The 26,456-nt window shown below is 36.0% G+C and overlaps 1 protein-coding gene across 3 annotated transcripts in view; it reads left to right on the forward strand.

The window, feature by feature from the left end:
* The window catches only part of LOC128996844 (lachesin-like), a 117,572-nt gene extending 91,496 nt beyond the window's left edge, over nt 1-26,076 (forward strand). For 2 of the 3 annotated variants that reach the window (XM_054422347.1, XM_054422348.1), the window contains 9 exons: nt 9,313-9,419; nt 10,008-10,193; nt 16,294-16,483; nt 17,340-17,468; nt 18,328-18,447; nt 20,309-20,409; nt 20,623-20,692; nt 22,471-22,592; nt 23,824-26,076. In XM_054422347.1, coding sequence (XP_054278322.1) covers nt 9,313-9,419; nt 10,008-10,193; nt 16,294-16,483; nt 17,340-17,468; nt 18,328-18,447; nt 20,309-20,409; nt 20,623-20,692; nt 22,471-22,592; nt 23,824-24,135 — 1,337 coding nt within the window. In that variant the 3' untranslated portion in view covers nt 24,136-26,076. The remainder of the gene's footprint in view (nt 1-9,312; nt 9,420-10,007; nt 10,194-16,293; nt 16,484-17,339; nt 17,469-18,327; nt 18,448-20,308; nt 20,410-20,622; nt 20,693-22,470; nt 22,593-23,823) is intronic. The other variant, XM_054422349.1, reaches the window with a different exon arrangement.
* Nucleotides 26,077-26,456: the final 380 nt, after the last annotated feature.

Here is a 26,456-nt window from a genome sequence, read left to right on the forward strand (position 1 = left end):
TTTTAAAACAAATACTATAAACAACATTATATGATCAATCAACAAACGTATATCTAGCTATATCCTTTGTCAGATAAATTCATTTATTTAAATTTTTTTCGTACATTAAAACCAAAAATATTGTATACTTATACAAAATAGCAATGTGATAACACTCTCTTAACCGTATTAGAGTTTTGTTTTTACAATAGTCCTATTTTCATGCAAATATATGTGTCATTGTTAATTTACTCCATTATTATGCTGACGATTTTTACGGAATTTACGGAAATTACGGAATGCTCACTAAACCATTTTCAATTAACTCGATGGACATCCTTTGTTCTTTGTTGCTATGCACATGACAACACACTATGTTATACTTTTACTGTTTTGTCATTTAGGTAACATGTTCGATCTAATTAAAACATAATAATGAATAAAATGATTGTTATAGCCAGGTGTGTTTTGGTAAAGTTTTTTTATTATTTACAATAAATCTATTTCTGGAGTACAAATAAAAATTTTACAATCAAAATATATATCTTACCATTATATGCTTGAAATATACCAGATGTTTATTCGTTTAAAGGATTTTAATCTTTATTTCATATTCCAACTGCTTGTAGTTAAATTAAAATTATTCCGTTATTGCTAAAAATAACAACTAAATATTGTACAAATTAATTTTAAAAGTTTAACAAACGTAATATTAACTCTCATAAGTTTTACTTCGTGGGATCGCGGTCTAATGATATGCCAAAGGCTGATTCACTAAACATAATGATTTTCAAAATAAAGCAATATTTTATGCAAGTATCTAGCATGAAGCTTGCATTGGTTTTATTTTAGCAGAACTTTGATAATATTTAACTTTTTTTAATAGTATATTGGTAATTTATTTGTTCGTGCTATTAGAAAATGTTATATTTCTTGAACATTATACGTTATCAATGATATTTTATTTACATAAAAATAGTGATATCGCTTACAAAAAGGCAATATAGTCTAAATGCAAAGCCAAATCACAGTCTAATGACTTTTCCCAAAACATTTTATATTTATAGTTAAAATTGTATGGAATATATAGGGAATTTTTGTCAAAGTGGTGGACATGGACAGTACAGAATGTGTGCCGTAGACGGTTGGTTAACATTGTATTGTCCGCTACAAAGAAGGTCTCTCGGGTACAATACTGAGGCTGGGATCAGGAAAGTCCCTCCTAAACGTTAAGAACATTTCAGTAATTTAATCCTGAATTGTTTATAGAGTAAAAAATAATATTCGTGTTTGCATTATTGTGCGTTTGACACACAACTTGAATAACATTTTTAACCAAAACCATTATGCCAAATAAAAAAGTTCAAATATTGTGTAATTGTTGAATCATCCTTGATTTGTATTTATGAATACTTGAGATAAATATGACAACTTTAACAACTCGTTGGGGTGTTTACCTAAGCCATAATAACTAATGGTTTTGTTACTATGAGTTTTGAATCTGTAACAAATATTCAGAATAATTGGAAAACTAAATTATAAATTAGTTTTCCAATACGTATAGTTTTCCAAATATATATAGTTTTCCAATATGTTAAATATGTATTACTAAGTCTCATACTCAAATAATTCTCCTTAAGCTTTGGGTTTTCTTTTTGAAGTAGAAACAGATCCTTGTCTATACTTTATAACTCATAAAATAATTACAAAATTAGGAAGAACATTTCAATTCTCACAGTGCTCTAGGTTTTTTAATTAAAATCACTTTGGTATTCGACCAAATATTTTGAGATGGTAAATAACTCTTCAGTGGCTGTTTTTAATTAATAAAATTAACATAGCTCTTATGGCGGGCAAATCCATGATGGACGTTAGCCTCGAAGGACTCCTAAAGTAGTATGTAATCATAACTCTTGTATAGCATTAAAACTATATTTATATATGAATTCTCTCTTGTATTGTTTTGAGGTAAAATTTTAAGTATTATAGGAAATAATAGTAGGCTACTTTTTTTCTAAAGCTGAAATTGACTGGAAGAGCTATTCTACATAGTTAAAACATACTTTTTTATTATTGCGTGCCCACTTTGGTAGATGTCTTACGGATAAAAGGTTGATGTTTACGTGTTCGGGTCCTTATTTACAGTAAAATCCCTACAACAAGTAGTTCAATTTTAAATACCAAACACCAAAACTAATAGCTAACCCGGACATCAAGTACCCTTGCATTACATGCAACTTATATTTCCAAAGCCACACAATTGTAAATCATAAAAATTCAGAAGATTGTAGACACAGTGACAGTTGGGTCGTGTTATTGCTGCAGCAGGTGTAAGGTTTAATATAACCGAACGCTACAATACCTGTACAATGCACGTACAAGGGGGATGAAAATGTACGTTATTATAACACCAGTCTCCTCACATACATTGTCTTACTCTTCTGCATCTCAAGCAGTTATATGCAACACCTTTAAATGCTGATGATACAAATAGTAATGCAATGTAAATATTTTTCATGTGCAGCCAAAAATGAATAAATAAACTTATTACAAAAATATAATATACAACTTTTGTTATTGTTGTTCCACTTTCTAGGTCCCTTAGCCTTTTAATTCATAGGGGCATTTGTAAATATTGGGAGGTTCGTATGATTTTTAATGAAGAAATTGTGTGATTTGTGGCGATAGATAGGTGACATGTAAAATCGTGTACTACCGGGTGTTTTGTCTGAAAGTGTGGCCTAGCTGGTGTTTTCGGCCACCATCTTGGATCCACCATATTGGATATTAATAAAAATGTTTTATGTAATAATAGTGTTGTGACACATCATTGTGTCTATATATTTTCAAAATATATTTTGACACTGATTTCAATGCCGAAATCCATTTTTAAATATCTTTCGCTTGGAACATATTTTAAAATGAAAACTCTCTCCTATACATTTCCTATTGACGTTTCGTACTTTAGACATTTTTTACGATTATTTTTCATATATTGCCAATTCTTATTAGAGCTTGCAGTTCGTTTTAGCCTTGAAATATTGAGTGATGTAATGGCTTTAATTTGAGCTATTGATCATTAAAATTGGACGAGTTTAGAGTCAAGCTACGAACCCCAACACAATATTAAATTAAAATTTTTAGAAATGTTTTTATTAAAAGCTGTATATCTCGGGATGTTATTAAGTCATAAAGTTCTTTCTGGTCTCAAATTACTCAATAAATGTTAGGTTTTCAATTTTATTAATCACTAAATGAAATCTGACTATTTTAAAATGAGAAATGGACCTTCATTTAACATTTAATTATTTTTATGTCGAAATTAGTTTTTAGTTAAAGACATACAGGGCTGGTCATCAGTGTTACAACAATTTTTTGTAATGCACATAAGAGGTCTCCAGTTAAAAATCGATAATTCCCAAAGAATTATTTTTAAAATTTAAACATAATACAGCCAATTTTTTATGGTTATTAATGCTTGTAATTAATTAAAATAATTCTTTGGGAATCCACACTTGGAACTATTTCATACTGTATATAACTATATCTGATATGCATCATTACACTTCATTTACTTTGTACTTACACCGAAACATTTCATTTTTAACATTAACTTTTAACTTATTATACTTTTAATACATTACTAATTGGAAAGCTTGCGGAAATAATATTGGATGAAGGTTAAGAAAGAAGCTAAGGAGAAGTCACAATGCATTTTAAACAATTTAATTAAATCTAGTGTTTTTTACAAGTTGAACGCGAGTAGGTAAAAACTACACCCGACTGTATGTTAGTATTTTAGATACACGGAGGGGTTGATAAAAGTTGGCCTCTTTCCAAAATAGCCCCCAGGGTAAGATAAAGTGGTAGGAGATTGACAGATAACAGTGAAGAAGAGGGTCAACGTAAAAAGATATAAAATGACTACGTTTACGAAATATATACTTTTTAACGTTTAAAAGATGAACAATTTCAATATCGTAGTCGACACGTGGTTTTGGCTCCTTTGATTTGTATGTATATACGGGTATCAAATTTGGAATAAACCCAATTTAGTATTTATTTTAGATATTTAAAAAATACAAAATACAAAGAAGATAGTGTAAGTCTTACAAGGGGTTTGATTCTCTAGATTTATGACACAAGTTCATATTTATCTGAGTATTTTCATGCTTTCACACTGAATGCATGGAACTCAATATTTCCTTATAAGTTTGGTGAGCCCGATTGTCAATTGTTTAGCACTATTATATAGGCAGTGAGGACTTTTTACAATAATATTTGCTCAAAATCAAATCACTGAGATCTTGAATAATGGTTAGAGAGACCCTCCAAAATAACAGGTTTAAAAAACAGAGTTAGATATTACCAAAAAATAATATTAAAAAACTAATCATTAAACCTATATATCACTTTATAAAAGAGATTTTAAGGCAATAATAGTTGTACCAGCGATAAAATACACCATACACCGAACCATAATACGCACCGCTACAAATTACTGTATAAATGGCACCTGATTGTATCCCTGTGGAACAGAGAGATTTTTATGATGCAAACATCACAATTAATTGGTCTATCTTGCTAATGGAACTCTGATTTACATCTCCATGTGGACCACTAGGAATGATGAAAACGTTGTTATAACACCAGATTTTTTTCTGTTATGTTAATTAAAACTATTAAAGTAGTTTTCCAAAAGATTTATTGTAAAATTAAATGAAGAGATCGACGAATAGTTGCTTTTGGCATTGTAGGTGTTACAATTTTATAAATTTCTTCATTTTAAAAAGGAATTTCTTAAAAAAAATATGTTTAACATATATTTTAATAGGCCTACAGTTTAATTTAAATATATGATATTCTGAGAATGACGTATTTTATAATTTGCTAATATTTTAAAACTTTCCTTATTTAATTTTGAAATGTTTAAATATTGTATGCGGTATAATAGGTTGTAGTTAAATGTATTTAATTAAAATGAACTGTAATTGCTTTTACTAGATGGTTTGATAATGGTGAGGTTGTAGCAAGAAAATTGAAAATAAGATGAAATCAAAAGATTCTTTTTGCCTTAAGTAATGACAACAATTATTTTATGATTCTTTATTATGGGAGTAACGTTAAAAAGAGATTCTAATCATGAGGCTCTAATCACCCTATTTACTGTAGGAAGAGTGTTGTGCCTAAAACGTATAAAATCAACATCAACAATCATATTCGCATCGGCCAAGTCTTAACTAAAGTGGCATAAAAAAAATGAAATGAGATGCAATATAAGTAAAAATACAATTTGACATTGCAAAATGATATATGGCTTTGTATTTTTATCATAACATATTCACATATAATATTTTCTGGTTCACTAACAAATTTAAAATTTCTTTTGGAGAATGAATGACGTGTGGACAATGAAAAACTCGTGATATTTACTTTCAAACGGACATGCTATCAAACCTGTCCGTGCAAGCTTTGTTTCCATCTGTTTTAATTTCCTCTCAGGGATAACCCAGCTGATTGAGTGTTTATATTTACTCAAGAGAACCAGAGTCTCAGTCTTTTGTCTCCAATGGTGGTAGACGAAAAAAACAATCATACATTGAGTTTTCAGAATTATTTCCCTTAGAATTTTATAATAGTAGTTTACGCAACGATTGCGTTAAGTGAGTCTTTACGACACGAGTAGAAAATTTAAGGCACGAGCCTTGGCGAGTGCCTTAAAAACTTCTACGAGTGTCGTAAAGACTATTAACGCGAGTTGCGTACACTACTTTACCTACGACCGTTTTTTAATTACTATCAATCTGGATTTAATTACTAACAATAACTACTGATAACTTTTTAGAGAGGTTATGTTTTCGTGTATTGTCATTGCCACTGAAAGTGATGCAACGACTTGTTATATAATCAGCTGATTTCCTGTAATTATGTGTTTGTTAAACTTAGTTAAATATTACATTGCTAGCAGCATTCTTACCATAAATAATATTGTATCAGGTACAATTCGGCAAATATTTCATTTATTTTTGGACTTCCACCAACTTAATTAAGAATACGCGAGTATCAACATGAACAAGTCGGATCAACAATTAAATTGGTCAACTGATCAGCTGATCAGCTGATTAGTTGACGTTCGAAGCATTACAATTTTAATTCTTTTCTCTCAATACTTGAACCTCATTGGTCCGTTACCTGTGTGGATATGAGAAAACTATGCGGATATGAAATGAAACTATGCGGATATGAAAGTGAACAGCTGTAAAGTGAAACTTTTCAATTCTAAGAACTGGACTGAAATGGCTACTTTAAAAAACGGTCGTAGGTAAAATGTATTTATAAAACGCTGTAAATAAAACATGTGATTGTAATTTATTCCATTTTTCTCATTTTCTGTTTATATTTTGTTGTTATTTCGTCACCAACATGGCAACCCATAAGGCCAATATTATAATTTTATTTTTATTTTAAACCAGTTGTGTCTACATTTTTAACATTATTTATCCATTGCCAAAGTCAAAGATTACGTTCGAAGATAAATACGTTTTGGAATAAAATATGATAAAATAACATTTTATTTCATATGTTATAATCTCTAATGTGTTAATATATAATATTATTTCTCATTAAAGTATGAAGCACCTATATGATGCCCAATTTAGGCAAATATCGTTTGCCCAATATGGGTCGAACCGCGACTCATGTGGCTTGATACGATAAAATAAAATCAGAGAGTATTCACAGTTGAATAATCAATTGTGGTATCCTTTTTATTAAATTAGCAAAGACAAATATTTGTTTACATCAATTAAAATGTAATGGCTACTAGTTAAAGTACCAACATTATTAATTCTTTTGCTATGTCTTAATTTAACTCACATACTTATTTTAATTCTTAAAAGTTTTTTTATATATTTATTTATAGAAACTAATAAAATGCGCAACACATTGCAACACGCAACAATTATCATGAATGTGTTAATAATAACATTTAACAACAAAATGTAATATATGATAAAACGTTACAGATTGTATTGAAAAAGCAAGTAAATCAATATATGTTTTATTTTTTGCGATACAATTTCATTAAAAGTTTAAATCTACTTTACCCATCCGATGAGAGTCAAGTGATGAGTAAAAATATAGTTAACTTACAGTAGCATAGTAAATTGAGAAAATCCATGGCTTTAAGTATCCATAATTGATTAAACATTCCATAAAAACACTATTGACATAATTTATAGTTTCGTAAAAGTTATACTTTATTGTTGGCTTGATAAATCTTTCGTCACATACATATAATTTTCATCCTGTTTGCAATGAAAAGAGACGGTGTAAAACTCGTAAGACAATTAAAACTGTATTAGTCGTAATATATTATTTTCTCTCCACAAGTTTGATTACACATGCAGTTTGAAGCCAAATGAACGTACGACGTTGCAGCGACACAAATACTTCCCTTGAGAGGAATTCTCAGTCTCCAGGTGTTATATTAAAATATGGAAATCCGACGATATCTTCAACTCTGAGAACCCACTTTACAATTGAATGCAAAACTCTATTGCCGATATTTTACGTGCAGCATCAGTAAAATTATATTAACAGTTTTTGGTGGAGTCTGGTGTAAAATCTTGGATTAAATCTTAATGCAAATCATCTCTGTGTTTTCTTAGTGTTGAACATTGTGTAAATGTAGTGCTTATATAGTTTTACACTGTGTCAGAGGTAACATTTAAGTTTCGAAATTAGTTTGTATTACGTTGATTGTTTTAATTTTTGTGAGCTCTAATAGATAGTTAGAAGGCAAATTAATTTATTCGATCCTTTAAACCCTGATAATCAGTGAGCTAAATCTATTTATACCCAAGTAGACATTAACTATACTATACACAGATTTTAATTCAGATCAAATGTTTAACTCTGTATAAATTTTTTGTGAGGGCTCAATTATATTGATGACCTAACCTAACAAAATAGATAGTTCGCTAGAGACATGCACGCTAGTAGGACCATTTAGGTTGACGAACAATGCATTGGGGCCTTTAACACATGATGTGGTTCCACAAATAAATGTCCTGCACAAGTACAGATCTGCGTATACGCCTTCAAAACCGTTTTGATGAATATGCGATGAAATATTACGATGCACGAACTTGGGAGTCAATTCTATTTTATAATTGAACCTTGAAGGTTTCAGCTGTGTTTTAGGTCTGTACTTGGCGTCTGTCATTATGTATGAACTAAGGTAACTTGGATTACTCGTTGAAATTTGTAAGTCTTGTGAAATTCTAATTAAATATTTCATGGTCATCTTGTGACTATATGATGCAATTTGGTACGAATGTGTACTACGTTTCTTTGAACGAGTTCACAAACCAGCATGATCGGACCACTTTTCTCTCAAGGCAATTGTAGAGCTTTAAAAGACAAATAACTCAGTATCATGAAGTGTTTTTATACGGTTATTGGTCAAAGAAAAAATTTTCAATATAAAAATTCCCATGCTTATGGAGATTAAGTAAACTCTTGTAGTGTAGGCCTACTTAGTACTGTATATATGTTGATCAACGTTGGCAAATTTTACCAAAACACACTTTACAGGGAGCAGAAAACACTTTACACTCTACCCTGTAGCAGATAACCTCAGCTCTTGTTAAACCTAATGTTATTTAATTCAATAGATTTAATTGAAAATCTTATCAGGAAATGGAATACCGCTTAATCCGAGAGGCTTGCTGTGGCGGTGGTATCATATTTTATCCCGTATTCATGGTGAGGGATGGCTCTAAAATTATCAACGAGCTGATTTAGCTGAATCACAAAGCATATAGTTCAACTCTTCGCGCTGAGAGGAAAATATTATAGTATCAAAAATAAATAATTGTGTTAGTACGACAATAAAGGAACGCATCATGTTATTTACAAGAAACTGTGTAGTAGAACCAATGACTATTGGATACTAAGGATACTAAAGTAGAAATCCCATCTATATGGACCAGCTGTCACCAATTATTTATTAAAGATAACCTAGTTGTGTGAGCCAGTCACAGAATGCGCTGTTGTCTATAATTCTATTTTATACCTTTTTTTTCTTGCAGGTTGATGAATCATAACAGTTGGTATTGCTCACCATTCCCTAAGTTTGACTTGGTAAAAAAGTTGGTGTATTCGACAGAATTTAGTAATTTAGATCAGCACAATCTGTAGGTGGCTCATAACAACTACGACGATTTTGATGAAAAATCTGGCTACAAATTTAACATGGGGATGGAATGTCTACAACTACTATACAGTTTCCCCAAACAGATATATTTTTATTTGACTGGTCTGTTGCAGGTATAGCGTTCCAACCTGAGTTTGCAGAGCCACTGGAGAACCTGACAGTTGCAGTAGGGAGAGACGCCACCTTCAGGTGCACAGTACAGCACCTGGGCGGATACAGGGTCAGTGGCGTTAAACATTGGGTTTATCATGAAACTACCTATTTTGTGAAAACGATCATTTCAAATGATATATTTCCCCAACAAATAAGATAGGTGTAAAATCCTATTTAACGTAGTTTGAGTATTGAAAAAAAGGAATATTAGTTAGTAGAAAAATAATTAGTCCTAGTTATATTTACAAGCTATGCTAAAACATGAAATTATTTTGTAACAAAATGTGCAATATTAGTTTTCTAAAAGAGGAATTTAAATTGTCATAATGTAAGTCTTTTAACATGTTCGCTGTGGGTCACTCAGTGCTCTAGTTCCTTTCAGCCACCCTGAACGCTGTCCCATGAGTGGCGACATCGCCTACATTTCATTTAAGAGCAATAAACATTACCGTTATTTATTTCTGAAGAAGTTAACTTAAAATATTAGGAAATTTCCTGATAAACAAATTCTGATGAGAGAATAAACCTCGTTTAACTCAGTTAAGGAGCATATAAAATGTGATGACTCCGTAATATTGAGATTTCTTGCTTCCAGCACATATTGTAATCTATAGTAAATCTATTAGTATTCATCAGCCACAAATTTTGACTTCAGGTTGGCTGGGTGAAGGCTGACACGAAAGCGATACAAGCAATCCACGATCACGTGATCACTCACAACCCTCGTGTGTCTGTGAGTCACTCAGATCACTCCACGTGGAACCTACATGTCCGCAGTGTACAGGAGGAGGACAGAGGACAGTACATGTGTCAGATCAACACGGACCCTATGAAGAGTCAGGTAGGTGATCACTCAAAAAACTCGTGTGTCTGTGAGTCACCCAGATCACTCCACATGGAACCTACATGTCCGCAGTGTACAGGAGGAGGACAGAGGACAGTACATGTGTCAGATCAACACGGACCCCATGAAGAGTCAGGTAGGTGATCACTCAAAAACCTCGTGTGTCTGTGAGTCACTCAGATCACTCCACGTGGAACCTACATGTCCGCAGTGTACAGGAGGAGGACAGAGGACAATACATGTGTCAGATCAACACGGACCCCATGAAGAGTCAGGTAGGTGATCACTCAAAAACCTCGTGTGTCTGTGAGTCACCCAGATCACTCCACGTGGAACCTACATGTCCGCAGTGTACAGGAGGAGGACAGAGGACAGTACATGTGTCAGATCAACACGGACCCCATGAAGAGTCAGGTAGGTGATCACTCAAAAACCTCGTGTGTCTGTGAGTCACTCAGATCACTCCACGTGGAACCTACATGTCCGCAGTGTACAGGAGGAGGACAGAGGACAATACATGTGTTCAGATCAACAAGGACCCCATGAAGAGTCAGGTAGGTGATCACTCACAACCCACGTGTCTGTGAGTCACCCAGATCACTCCACGTGGAACCTACATGTCCGCAGTGTACAGGAGGAGGACAGAGGACAATACATGTGTTCAGATCAACACGGACCCCATGAAGAGTCAGGTAGGTGATCACTCACAACCCACGTGTCTGTGAGTCACCCAGATCACTCCACGTGGAACCTACATGTCCGCAGTGTACAGGAGGAGGACAGAGGACAATACATGTGTCAGATCAACACGGACCCCATGAAGAGTCAGGTAGGTGATCACTCACAACCCACGTGTCTGTGAGTCACTCAGATCACTCCACGTGGAACCTACATGTCCGCAGTGTACAGGAGGAGGACAGAGGACAATACATGTGTCAGATCAACACGGACCCCATGAAGAGTCAGGTAGGTGATCACTCACAACCCACGTGTCTGTGAGTCACTCAGATCACTCCACGTGGAACCTACATGTCCGCAGTGTACAGGAGGAGGACAGAGGACAATACATGTGTTCAGATCAACACGGACCCCATGAAGAGTCAGGTAGGTGATCACTCACAACCCACGTGTCTGTGAGTCACCCAGATCACTCCACGTGGAACCTACATGTCCGCAGTGTACAGGAGGAGGACAGAGGACAATACATGTGTCAGATCAACACTGACCCCATGAAGAGTCAGGTAGGTGATCACTCAAAAACCTCGTGTGTCTGTGAGTCAATCAGATCACTCCACGTGGAACCTACATGTCCGCAGTGTACAGGAGGAGGACAGAGGACAATACATGTGTCAGATCAACACGGACCCCATGAAGAGTCAGGTAGGTGATCACTCACAACCCACTTGTCTGTGAGTCACTCAGATCACTCCACGTGGAACCTACATGTCCGCAGTGTACAGGAGGAGGACAGAGGACAATACATGTGACAGATCAACACGGACCCCATGAAGAGTCAGGTAGGTGATCACTCAAAAACCTCGTGTGTCTGTGAGTCACTCAGATCACTCCACGTGGAACCTACATGTCCGCAGTGTACAGGAGGAGGACAGAGGACAATACATGTGTCAGATCAACACGGACCCCATGAAGAGTCAGGTAGGTGATCACTCACAACCCACGTGTCTGTGAGTCACTCAGATCACTCCACGTGGAACCTACATGTCCGCAGTGTACAGGAGGAGGACAGAGGACAATACATGTGTTCAGATCAACACGGACCCCATGAAGAGTCAGGTAGGTGATCACTCACAACCCACGTGTCTGTGAGTCACCCAGATCACTCCACGTGGAACCTACATGTCCGCAGTGTACAGGAGGAGGACAGAGGACAATACATGTGTCAGATCAACACGGACCCCATGAAGAGTCAGGTAGGTGATCACTCACAACCCACGTGTCTGTGAGTCACCCAGATCACTCCACGTGGAACCTACATGTCCGCAGTGTACAGGAGGAGGACAGAGGACAATACATGTGTCAGATCAACACTGACCCCATGAAGAGTCAGGTAGGTGATCACTCAAAAACCTCGTGTGTCTGTGAGTCAATCAGATCACTCCACGTGGAACCTACATGTCCGCAGTGTACAGGAGTAGGACAGAGGACAATACATGTGTCAGATCAACACGGACCCCATGAAGAGTCAGGTAGGTGATCACTCACAACCCACTTGTCTGTGAGTCACTCAGATCACTCCACGTGGAACCTACATGTCCGCAGTGTACAGGAGGAGGACAGAGGACAATACATGTGACAGATCAACACTGACCCCATGAAGAGTCAGGTAGGTGATCACTCAAAAACCTCGTGTGTCTGTGAGTCACTCAGATCACTCCACGTGGAACCTACATGTCCGCAGTGTACAGGAGGAGGACAGAGGACAATACATGTGTCAGATCAACACGGACCCCATGAAGAGTCAGGTAGGTGATCACTCACAACCCACGTGTCTGTGAGTCACTCAGATCACTCCACGTGGATCCTACATGTCCGCAGTGTACAGGAGGAGGACAGAGGACAATACATGTGTCAGATCAACACGGACCCCATGAAGAGTCAGGTAGGTGATCACTCAAAAACCTCGTGTGTCTGTGAGTCACTCAGATCACTCCACGTGGAACCTACATGCCCGCAGTGTACAGGAGGAGGACAGAGGACAATACATGTGTCAGATCAACACGGACCCCATGAAGAGTCAGGTAGGTGATCACTCAAAAACCTCGTGTGTCTGTGAGTCACTCAGATCACTCCACGTGGAACCTACATGTCCGCAGTGTACAGGAGGAGGACAGAGGACAATACATGTGTCAGATCAACACGGACCCCATGAAGAGTCAGGTAGGTGATCACTCAAAAACCTCGTGTGTCTGTGAGTCACTCAGATCACTCCACGTGGAACCTACATGTCCGCAGTGTACAGGAGGAGGACAGAGGACAATACATGTGTCAGATCAACACGGACCCCATGAAGAGTCAGGTAGGTGATCACTCAAAAACCTCGTGTGTCTGTGAGTCACTCAGATCACTCCACGTGGAACCTACATGTCCGCAGTGTACAGGAGGAGGACAGAGGACAATACATGTGTCAGATCAACACGGACCCCATGAAGAGTCAGGTAGGTGATCACTCACAACCCACGTGTCTGTGAGTCACCCAGATCACTCCACGTGGAACCTACATGTCCGCAGTGTACAGGAGGAGGACAGAGGACAATACATGTGTCAGATCAACACGGACCCCATGAAGAGTCAGGTAGGTGATCACTCACAACCCACGTGTCTGTGAGTCACCCAGATCACTCCACGTGGAACCTACATGTCCGCAGTGTACAGGAGGAGGACAGAGGACAATACATGTGTCAGATCAACACTGACCCCATGAAGAGTCAGGTAGGTGATCACTCAAAAACCTCGTGTGTCTGTGAGTCAATCAGATCACTCCACGTGGAACCTACATGTCCGCAGTGTACAGGAGGAGGACAGAGGACAATACATGTGTCAGATCAACACGGACCCCATGAAGAGTCAGGTAGGTGATCACTCACAACCCACTTGTCTGTGAGTCACTCAGATCACTCCACGTGGAACCTACATGTCCGCAGTGTACAGGAGGAGGACAGAGGACAATACATGTGACAGATCAACACGGACCCCATGAAGAGTCAGGTAGGTGATCACTCAAAAACCTCGTGTGTCTGTGAGTCACTCAGATCACTCCACGTGGAACCTACATGTCCGCAGTGTACAGGAGGAGGAAAGAGGACAATACATGTGTCAGATCAACACGGACCCCATGAAGAGTCAGGTAGGTGATCACTCACAACCCACGTGTCTGTGAGTCACTCAGATCACTCCACGTGGATCCTACATGTCCGCAGTGTACAGGAGGAGGACAGAGGACAATACATGTGTCAGATCAACACGGACCCCATGAAGAGTCAGGTAGGTGATCACTCAAAAACCTCGTGTGTCTGTGAGTCACTCAGATCACTCCACGTGGAACCTACATGTCCGCAGTGTACAGGAGGAGGACAGAGGACAATACATGTGTCAAATCAACACGGACCCCATGAAGAGTCAGGTAGGTGATCACTCAAAAACCTCGTGTGTCTGTGAGTCACTCAGATCACTCCACGTGGAACCTACATGCCCGCAGTGTACAGGAGGAGGACAGAGGACAATACATGTGTCAGATCAACACGGACCCCATGAAGAGTCAGGTAGGTGATCACTCAAAAACCTCGTGTGTCTGTGAGTCACTCAGATCACTCCACGTGGAACCTACATGTCCGCAGTGTACAGGAGGAGGACAGAGGACAATACATGTGTCAGATCAACACGGACCCCATGAAGAGTCAGGTAGGTGATCACCCAAAAACCTCGTGTGTCTGTGAGTCACTCAGATCACTCCACGTGGAACCTACATGTCCGCAGTGTACAGGAGGAGGACAGAGGACAATACATGTGTCAGATCAACACGGACCCCATGAAGAGTCAGGTAGGTGATCACTCACAACCCTCGTGTGTCTGTGAGTCACTCAGATCACTCCACGTGGAACCTACATGTCCGCAGTGTACAGGAGGAGGACAGAGGACAATACATGTGTCAGATCAACACGGACCCCATGAAGAGTCAGGTAGGTGATCACTCACAACCCTCGTGTGTCTGTGAGTCACTCAGATCACTCCACGTGGAACCTACATGTCCGCAGTGTACAGGAGGAGGACAGAGGACAATACATGTGTCAGATCAACACGGACCCCATGAAGAGTCAGGTAGGTGATCACTCACAACCCACGTGTGTCTGTGAGTCACACAGATCACTCCACGTGGATTATTCATGTATGGACAGAAGGAGGAATGAGAAGAGGACAGTACTATGACAGACGTTGATTACACTTAACCCACTTGTGGGCACAAATAGTCCTTTTATGGTCAGGTAGATGTTTTGACAAAGTTTACATCCGTTTTTGAAAAGCCCAGAGTTTTCTTACACGAAGCCAATCGGAGAATCAAATTTAAAAAAATACACATCTTCAAAAAATTTCATTATTTTTTTAATAAGATATATCAAGTGTTCTATTATATCCCGATGTAGTTGTTTAAACCTGTTTACTTTTTAAAGATATAATCTTGACTACCTATCACAACACTGTTATTTAATACAATTTCATAATGAAAGTTGCATCAATATTTACCAAAAGGCTCCATATTTTAATTTTACCACAGTACATTTTGTTATAAATCCCTATGTGAAGATACCATTAGCTTTACTTCACATGTGATCTTAATTCTTGGTGAAATTAGCGCTGCAAATTTTAATTTCACTTTCGATGAATGTTGGCCCAGACAAACCAGAATCACATATTCAATTCTTTTCACCACAGGAGACAAAATATGAGGACAAAGGGGAGTTTATTTCTCTGTTTGGTGACTCGCGCTGTCAAAGAAATCACCAGATTTCCATATTTTAATATCGCAGCTGCTAACTCCCGCAATGTTTCAATGCCTCTTCTTGACAGTTCATTGAAATTTATCAAAATCTCGAGAACCAGTAGATTGAATTATTTTAGCTTTCTCCCGTCCAAGTGTTTAAAGCTGTGTGTGTATTTTACTAAAAACGTGTAAATGTGGTCACATAAAAAAGTATTATCATGATCAAATAAAAAAAATATTTTATAAATTGAATATCTAATGCAAATATTTAATGTAATCCTGATATCAATTTCAAATATTCAATCGCGTTTTAGCTATATACTATATGAGTTTTTACATCGAGAAAAATTCCGAAATGAATCATTGGTTCAACCATGTTTATTGGTTACCTAATGACTCTATTGTTGGTAATGACTATTTGGGTTGTCATTGGGAGGGTATTATGTGCATGAGCCACTCTAACCTACAAAATCCACACAAAACATTATATAGATTCAGTAAACCTAAAAATAGTATGAATACAAACCTTAGACATGACAAATATGTTAAACATCAGGCCTGACTGTTTCTAAGCCTGTCTAACATGAGTATCGTTGACAGATGGGGCACCTGGATGTAGTGGTTCCGCCAGACTTTGTCAACGAGGAGACCTCCAGCGACGTCATGGTGCCTGAGGGAGGAACTGCCAAGTTGACGTGCAAAGCCCGAGGATATCCAACACCGCACGTTACCTGGAGAAGAGAAGACAACGGCGAGATCGTCGTCAAAGAGGCTGGAGGAAAAACCAAAGGTACGTTACAAACTTCAAGTATTAATTTCTGATCGGTGTAAGTAATTATATTGACCACGAATGAATGGGCGGGAAGTAAAGAAACTAATCAGTCATCAAACAGTACATACTATGTTTTATATCAAAGTGAAAATATATGTTATACATGTTTTTACCACAGTTTATCAAAAAAGTCATCAAGGAAATATATAACCATATTTTCTTTTGAAAATATTATACGTGAATAAATCATTTTACAACAACACAAATTTAAGCTCTATTTAGTTTGAAACAAATTCAATTAAACATTACACAAAAGTTTGTTTAAAGTTAAGAAATAATTATATAATTAAGTGACACAAGAACCATAGAGTTTGGGGAGCCTTATGTGTTCCAACTGGTAAAAAACGCATCTGTAGAGTATTTTGCCTTGTGACATGGACATTGATAAAACTAATTTACATAAAAAGCTCCAAAATCCAGCGGTTTACATTGGACGAGGTGGTGAAGAACCACCATATCTGCGTTCTCTCCCCGTGGCGAGGCACGGTCAGACTAGTAACATGCAACAAGTAAAACATAATATAGAAGTAAATTACTAATAGACCCATCAATGTTTTTAACATTTTCACAAATAATAAATTAAAATCACCTTACAAAACATGCACGAGAACGTTCTTACTGTTTAATATAGTGAAAGTGATTCATAATTTACGTAAATTGAAGTTTTTACACAACTTTTTCGTGTATAACACTTTGTTTTTTACGTTTTGGAAAAGTCCTTTTTATAAAGCCAGTTAAACTTAGTGTTAGCTGTTCATTTCTCCACATTCAGAACAACATTGGTGTATCATTGTGACGCCATTCCTATTTACAGTGACGTCATACCAAGGGGAGGTGCTGAAGCTGCCCAAGATCACGAGGGGTGAGATGGGTGCCTACCTGTGTATAGCCTCTAACGGCATCCCACCCTCTGTAAGCAAGAGAATACTCGTCAACGTGCATTGTGAGTTTTCCTCAAAGCAAAATATTTTTAGCAATTTCATCATGTATCTTTTTATTTTATTTCTTAAAAATCCATAACGTTACTTTCCACCTTTGAACTACTTTAACACTTTATTTCCCTGGCACTTAAAAAATGTCAATTAATTATAAACAGAAAAATGTAAATTTTAGGCGCTAATTAGTATACCATTGGTATACAACTTTAAATTTTTTATGAATTAAAATGTCAACTAACAGACATTTTAAGAATCGCACTTCAAAACTAACTTTTATTAATCGTGTCTACATTATTTTTTATAGACAATATGTTTACATTTGAAAAGATTAAAATCTGGACTACCCTCAACAGTTACATGTTTTAAAAAAGTCAACTTTGTATACGATTTAGAAAATATACAATGTGTCCAAAAACATTTCAGAACTTAGGGAAATGATTTCTTATACCAAAAGAAAGAAAAAAGTGATATGAAGGCGTGTGTCCGAAAATGAATATTTACCCAACTATCCCCCAATTAATTCTTTTACACATAAAAGATCTTTGCTAGGAAAACATTAAAATGGTTCAAAATTAAATTTGAAAATGGTGGTAATTTTAATTTTTTTAACCTACTACTAATAACTTTCTAATTTTATGACAAAATGTTAAGAACACTTTTTATTTCGAATTTGATATTCCCTATCAAACAACATCAAGATCAAAACTATCAAATAACTAATAGCTGAAATATCTCAGTTTAAGTTTTAAAATAAGGCTAAACTATAGTAGGTAGTCATAGTGCACCAGTTTTCATTTACGAAGATCACTTTAGAGGTGGTAAAATAATTAGTATACTTGAAGAGCCGTTGTTTCCCTTTTCCAGTCCATCCAGTGATTCAGGTGCCCAATCAGCTGGTAGGAGCTCCTACGGCCACTGACGTCACTCTAGAGTGCTATGTGGAAGCATCGCCAAAGTCCATCAACTACTGGGTGCGCGACTCTGGTAAGACATAGCAAATACTCGCACGTCCAAATTAGATTAATTATGCTTAAAACGTACATATATTTATGTTAGGGGGTTCAAAGTCATGAAATAATTAACATGAAATAATAATAGGTTTCTTTGTAAATTGTTCCATGGACTTATCAACACACTGTACCATAGACTTTCATAGACTTCTCATCCCATTGTAAAATTCGAAGGTTGTTTTTTGTGTCTAGTTCATGGTTGGACACTGGGTGCTGGTGTTGATGACATTTTGGTTCTATTATTTTAGAGTAAATTTTATGATTTCCGCTTCCTAGGTTATATAACTAGATGACGAGGTTGTTGTTTATGATCTCATAGTTTGATTAGGTTAAACGAGGTTTTAAATAACTAGAATCAACTTTTTTTTTAAACACGACCCTAGCGGCAAAGGACAGAACTAACGATATTTGTCTTCGGCTAATACCTAAGGATACATGTACCAGGTATTTTACTCTGTTATTTGTCACACTATTGTTTTTTAAATAACAAAGGCTTCTGGAGGATATCAATATCATGCTATTTTCAACTGTTAATTAATTGTTTTGCTACACAATATATAGTCCGATTGAAACTGTTTGCTAGAAAGTAAGGATATCTCTACACATACAACTACGGTAACTAGCGGAAACTTACAGTTGATAAATGCGTGTAGAGTGTATAAAACACCAACTAATGAACGTAACGACATCAACCCCACAAATATAAACATATTATAACAAACATCAAAATCCTGTTTAAAGTTACCTTGACAAGGTTTTCTCATTCTACCTTGATAAGTGCTACTGTACTTATTGAATGTAAATAAAAATTCGTCGAATAACACACATGAATTTACACTTAAATACAAATCAGTAAATGTATACTTAAGACCTAGGCGATGATCAATTTCGATTGGACACTCCAGTCATCTACCGGCCGGATTTTTTATGAACAACTTTTTTATACCAACGTGAACCAATTAAATTGTAGAAGTAAAAGAAAGTGGGCAGATTCCACACCAGGTTCCGCTGGCGACGAGATTCTTGGCCAAGTTTGGGGGCGACAGCTCAAATTAACTGCGACTCCAAGTTGAATATTTACGCTATGCAAATGAGCCGTTATTGTGCGATATTATTGCGCGCTGTTTGCCGGAGCTTTACTTTTAACGGATTTCATTTGCACATTTGAAATATTATCCCGGCGTGCCAGGTTTGGTGGAAGGAGCGACGAAAACGTCTTTGGAAAAGGATTCCAGTCGTACCGAACATTGATGGAGAACTCAAGGGGTGTTTTTGTAAATTTCAATCATATATTTTTATCTATATAGTGTTATTGAGCTGTTGACACAGCCGCATGTTTGTCCATACTCTTTTTCATCTTTCGGTTGAAAAAGAACATGAAGGACATAAAAAACATAATTCCATGAATTGTGCTTACAGACACAATATATTAATTTGAACGGATGGTTTTTTTTGCCTCTGGGGACCTCAAAACTGAAAAGTAAATCGGTACCGGGCCTAGGTTCTACCATGAGACCAACGGAAATAGCTTACTTCCTTTATGGGAAATTCGCTAATTGAACTATATAAATTACTTATTCATTAGTTCTAGGTTGAAAAAAAATGTAAAAACCTATGTTTTACCTTATGAATCAACTTAATTACCTTATAAATACCTTGAATACCTTGATTGAATACCTTTTTACCTTATAAATACAGTTAATAACAGCGTATTAATCAGAGAAAAAGTGTTTTTTTGTAGACATAGTTTTTTATGACAGTTAATTTACTAGGCTATCTAGATAAAAAATTTGTTTAATATTTAGATCGGTCTGTTGTAGTTGTACGTGTTTCAGGAGAGATGGTGATTTCGAGTGAGAAATACGAAGTTCAGAGTGTCACAAAGTCTTTGTTCGAGGTGAAAATGATCCTCATCATTCGTGGATTCAATAAACCGGTTGGTTTATATTGTATAATTGTTTATATTAACCACCTTGTATAATTTTCCAAAAGTCATACTATGTACGTATCTTCATCTTGTGATTCAGATATTTTCCCAAATAAAATTTTAGAATGTTGTTTAGTTTGTAATTTAAACATAAAATTATTCTTATTTAAAAAAAAGTAAAATTTTCTAATAATCAAAGTCAACTATTTTGTCATTTTACAGGATGTTGGTTCATACCGATGCATTGCCAAAAACTCATTAGGAGAAGTGGAGAGCAATATCAGGCTATATGGTACGTATCGTCATTTAGAAATATTGTACTGAATTTGTAAAGTTTGTCATTTACTAATGGTGCCAAAAGTACCTCGAAAGCTGAATGTTGTAAAAAAATGTTCCCATCGCTATAAACGTTTAAAACAATGTTGATAAAACTATAAAAAGGAAGTCAAAATAATTACTAAGGATGATGGTATACCTAATAAAATATTGGTTTACAGTACTAAGAGATCAACTAGATATTTGATATTTTAAAATGTGCCAAAATCAAATCGCTTATATTCTCGTTACACTCTATACTATAGCTTTATTACCACAATATTGAAAAAAAAAACATGTATTATCAGTTTAGAAGGGTGGCAAGACTGAATCAGCTGCTAGTTTACCGGATGTAGAAGACATATCCGGTAGCGGCCGAAGTCAGCAGAGATAACCTTATTGTTCATTGCACCAGTCTACATCCGGTACTGATAACCAACCTCAAGCCTTGATGACTGTTGATGACCTTTATCAGTAATTTACTCATATCTGGGTCAAAATGCTTCAGTCTATTGGCCCTTTCTGAAGGATTTCGAAATTTGTATAGTTATTTCTTTTTCAAATCTTATTATTGATACCCATGTGACGTTTAGACTATAATAGAGGCAAGAACACATAAGATATGGAAATTGGGCTCACACTTTGTCGTTCACAAATATTAATTACCCACAGTCACCCGACAAAGGTTTCCTTGCACAGATTATAGTACAGAAAGCCTTACTTTGGCGCACAGTTTTTATTTTGGTGCTCACCAGTATTCCAACCAATCAGCGTGCTTTGATTATGCACGTAATCCGTGTAGGCTACGCTTGAAAATAAGTTGCCAACACATACGACTATGATCAGCTGGTGCAGCGTTTCCCATTTCGTTTAATGTTTGAATTCCTAACCTAAAAACGTGTTGTACAGTGTTTGAAAGGCTAATTACTTTTATGCTTTATAGTAACTGAATGTGTAACATGAGTGGAAACTGCCTTTTTTGCCCCTTCGCCCATTAGTTACACAAATAACTATTTTCGACGTGTTAATATAGCAATGTGGTTTTTGGAGCCCACATCAACGCTCGTTAGGTTAGCGAGGACGAAAATAGCCGTAATATATTACTCCTGTATATAAAAACTTGTCACCATCCCGACCATTTGTGACAAGTAAATCATTGTATTGACCTAATACTAATTAAGTTTAGACCAAAAATACGAGAATAGAAATGGTAAGGATAATTATCATAAACAAAAAAAAAAAAACTTCAGTGGCTTGAATCTTAAAATTATGACAAAGGCGGTTTTAGACAGTTCCCCCAGAATAATAAAACAAACATATTTCGATAATAATGCAAACATGTTTAGTTTCGGGCCAGTGACGTCATTTGTGTTATTATCCATACAGTTTCGGATCTTATATTCGTGGGTTGGACGTATTATGAATATTTGAAAGAAATTTACACCGCAATGACTATCATTTACTCTTTAATCTCGAATTGTCTTTGTGTAAAAAAGATTACCATCGAAATCTGGAAAAACTGCATAGTTCCCACCAAATATGTTTTTGATTACTGTGGTATATTTTAATGACCATCGTAGGATTAATAATTAATAATCGTAGGATTAATTATTGGTTTTACATTTTATGTGTTGTTAACCCAAACCAATGCATATTCCCATTAACGGTAATTCAATATACGGTTTTGTTACCCCTGGGGTTTTTATTAGTGTGAAGTGTGTTACGTATTCTACTGACTTATTCCCTGTCATTCAGAAATCCCCGGACCCACGCGGAAGGTGTACCAAGGACCTCCTGACGACGAGGAGGATCAGAATTACGAGGTGTACGGCTCAGCCGAGGAAGAGGGTCAAGACGAAATATCAAACTCAGTACAGGTAAACATTTCAATTCTTCTATCTATAGAAGATTGCTATTTAAAAAATTTTTTTGGGGGGGGGAGTGAGGGGGTAGGTTTCACAACGAACAACTGTGAGAAAAATCATGCACACAGAAAAATGGGTATTGAAGAATTCCTGGAAAGCCATAGAACTTTCGAGAGATGTGTGCATCCATCTCACTTATTGACGACCAAAAGACTTTTGACCAAAAGACCATTTGACTTATTGACCAAAAGCACTGTGAGCCTACTTGGATTATCAAATTCCACTCTGCTCCTACCCTTCACACATACTTGGGGGGATGGGGAATACTATCCCCGGAAAACTACCCCCCAGGTGAAACGTGACGTCACAAAATCTGCCAACTAACCAATATGGAAGCTGTGTCCGCGGCTGGAATACTACCCCCCCCCCCCCTAGACAAATCATGCTATGTAATTTTAATTTTAATTCGAGTAACTCCGTTGGATAATAGAAAAGGCATGTGGTGAATATAAAACAGATTTTCGAAATGCAAGTTTGGTTGGTTAGGTTAGGTCAGATTAGAACTGTTTGACAACTAAATTTGAGTGTCCGTGACTGGAAAACTGCCCCCCGGTCTCTGACGTCAATATGACGTAGGACCCTGCTTGGGGGGGTAGTTTTCCGGGGGGCAGTCTTCCGGCGACCCATACTTGGGTTAAAAACGCACCTAGATGGCGTCCCCATCTAAATTGGTATTCGTATTTATCCACTTTATAAAATAGCCAAACTGGAATAGCGACATACTGTCAGTTTTACTACATTTTTCACATTAATTGTCAAAGTATCGTAAAACAAAACAGGAAATATAATTTTTACCCAGCAAATTTGTAAATTAAACAATAAACTACTCTCTATTTGAATAGAAAATGGCTGGTTCATATGGATGGAATATCTACCCTAGTACATTAGGAATTAAGGCCTTCTTGGCCACCATCACTAACACTAAGTACTAGGTCTTCTTGGTTCGACCGTGTCAGAATACTAAAGTGACAGGCACTAACTGGTGTAGCCTACGCTGCCAATCACAGGCTTAGTGCCTGTCACCACCTTTTAATATGGCTATCTGCAACAAAGCCCAACGTTAGCAACTAGTATTTCTTCTAGTATTCCGACGCGGACGTACCTAGAAGACTTCCTTAGTGTTATCTGCCCTAGTATTCAAAATGTAATGGTCTATTTAGTATTAATAGTCTATTATCTCCAGGTTGTAGCAGGTTGGGGGGACACTCCTACTTCATCAGGAGTTCCCTCAAAAGGAACCTTCAACACTGTACAAGTGTTAGACGGTGCAGCGCCCAGCAGTGCTTCACGGCATGCAGGCACTCTAAACACGATACTCGCTGCAATATATAAAACCCGATTAAGCATTAGAACACAAGCAATCAGTATCTTCAATACATCTTCTTTGTGGAAATTAAATGTGTTTTTTGTCAAAACTCTTTATTTCCCTGTAACTATTTGCACGAATCTTTTACTCTCGATTTGTTTTCCAACTCAGACACCGTTCAGTCTCTGACATGAAGTCCGTTTAAGATCACACATGTTTGCTCCTTAGTCTCCGGTGATTGCAATAGACTTTAAGAGACTGAGTATTGTTGTTAGTGTAAATTGTTAGAGTTGTAAACTTTGTTTGAGGAAAAGTTCTATAAAAACTGTTTATTTTATTAACTCATAATTGCGCTTATAGTGAATTGTATCCAATTAACAAAAGTATTTTGAGATTCAATTAAAGTTGTACTCTTCAATAAACTAGTACATTATTGAATCATGTTTTAACAATATTGATGGGAATAAATCACAATAAATAAATGATGTTGTACCTATTTCAAATAATATAACTCTATAGTAACCTATCGGTTAAGCGATAGAAAATAAACGTGGTTTAAAATTATCATTATAAAAATGGTTTTCTTTTTGTTATTAGTAATTCTTACTAATAAGAAGTAAGAGTTAAGAAAGTAGACGTATTCTCTGAAATTTAAATAAGAATGACATATGTTTCATACGGTTCTTTTTGCACATTACACTATTCAGACATTTAGTTTTTTAGACCTTTAAAAAGGCCGATTTTTGTTTAAGGAAACATAAAAAAGTAAAAATACAAGTACAACAACAATTTTTAGTTTTTTCAACGTTTAATGTAATTGAAAGTATTAATACAATTATTAATATTTATTAATACAATTTAGCAATTATGCCAACAAAAAAAAGTTTGTTATCAATACACACCTGCATAAACCTTTCAGCTTGCCCCTTACCTCATGAGCTTTAACTCCGTAATTACTTTTTGTATTTTCGTATCTTTCTGCAATCCAATAAATGAGCAATACATCAACAAAATCAAAATCCAAATAGTGAAAACTAATAAATATTCCGGTTCAACATACACATTTTAGGTGTTAAATATGTAAGAAATAACTAAATTCTGAGTTAAACACTATCACAAAAATCCATTTTAATTCATAATCAAAACAAAAACAATCCATTGTAAACAAGAGTATTTTTAACATGCGATTTGATACATTAAGCAACATTAATTGACACAAATGATTTTATATAGTATGTATCAGTACGCTACAATGTTTTATGGTTACCCAGAATGGCAAACAATTACATTCCTTGTAGAATGCATTTAGACATAATGTAAGATTTAAGTACAACTGAGCATAGCAATGAAACTAAGCTATTTGCAAACTCAAAAGCTACATTAAACATTTTTTAAGCAATTGTTTCTGATCAAATAATGTCTGGATATCATATAACAAATTTATAACGTAGCTTTTATATGGGATCTGTACATAATCGTTTGTAAGTAAATGTAGTTTTAGTAAGGTGCAAAGTATGATTTCACTTGTTACAATAGCTGATGTAAATATAAAGTTGTGTGCCTAATGTAATGTTACATTTGACAAAATATCAACCTATAAATAGACAAACGCTTATGTAAATACTATCCAATCGTTAGAGCAGTGTGTCAAGTGCGTTGACAATAATATGCTTATTTCGTTTATTTAAAATGTATAAATAACATATTCTTTTGATTCATCTTGCTACGCTGTATTCATGGAAACCAGTTATTGTAATAATTACGTAAAAAATTTGAAGGTCGTACGTTTTTGTAAGTCGTTATGCATTTATTTATTAACAACTGTAACATAGGAAACGAAATATTTCAAAATACCTAAAAACTGCTATTTACTATCACTTTTGCTAATCTCAATAAGTATTGACTTTCCCCAAGAATGTTTACATGTATTCATAGTAAACCAGAACAGATGTAAAACTTTTACTCCCTTGAGATTGATATAGCAGCCCATCTCAGCTTGTAGGACCATTGTACATTCCCCAAGTGTAACCTAAAATACAGGAACCTGATGTGATGTATAATCATTTAAGTTGTACAATTGTTTAGTAGGCTGTGGAAATTGTTAAGTTGTGTAAACGGTTACGTTTATAAGTTTAGGAGAAGTTTAGAAAATATTTTAAACTAGTAAACTATATTGTAAAAAGTTGAATAAATTAGTTGTTCTATTTGTAAATGTGTTTCTGTAGTACCAAGTCCAAAGGGTGATGACGTTTTCAATGAACGAAATCAGTACGAAATATTTTATTTTATTGAATAAAGGTTCGTTGTTGGTTTCATACTCAACCCTCTATTATTTTATTATAATAATACAATTCACCTTCGTACTGTACCGGCTTACCCCTTGCTTTGCTGGATACGTTCCACGCACAGATCTGTAGTCTATGTGGACGGGCAAATCAAGGTTAAAAGAGGCCGCCAACCTCTAAAAAAAATCACTAAGCATATTATGCTGTACGGCAAAGGTGATTAAT

The sequence above is a fragment of the Macrosteles quadrilineatus genome, unplaced genomic scaffold (genome assembly GCF_028750875.1).
Source record: "Macrosteles quadrilineatus isolate MER2022 unplaced genomic scaffold, UCM_ALF_1.0 Scaffold_6__1_contigs__length_79288215, whole genome shotgun sequence".
Taxonomy (NCBI): domain Eukaryota; kingdom Metazoa; phylum Arthropoda; class Insecta; order Hemiptera; family Cicadellidae; genus Macrosteles; species Macrosteles quadrilineatus.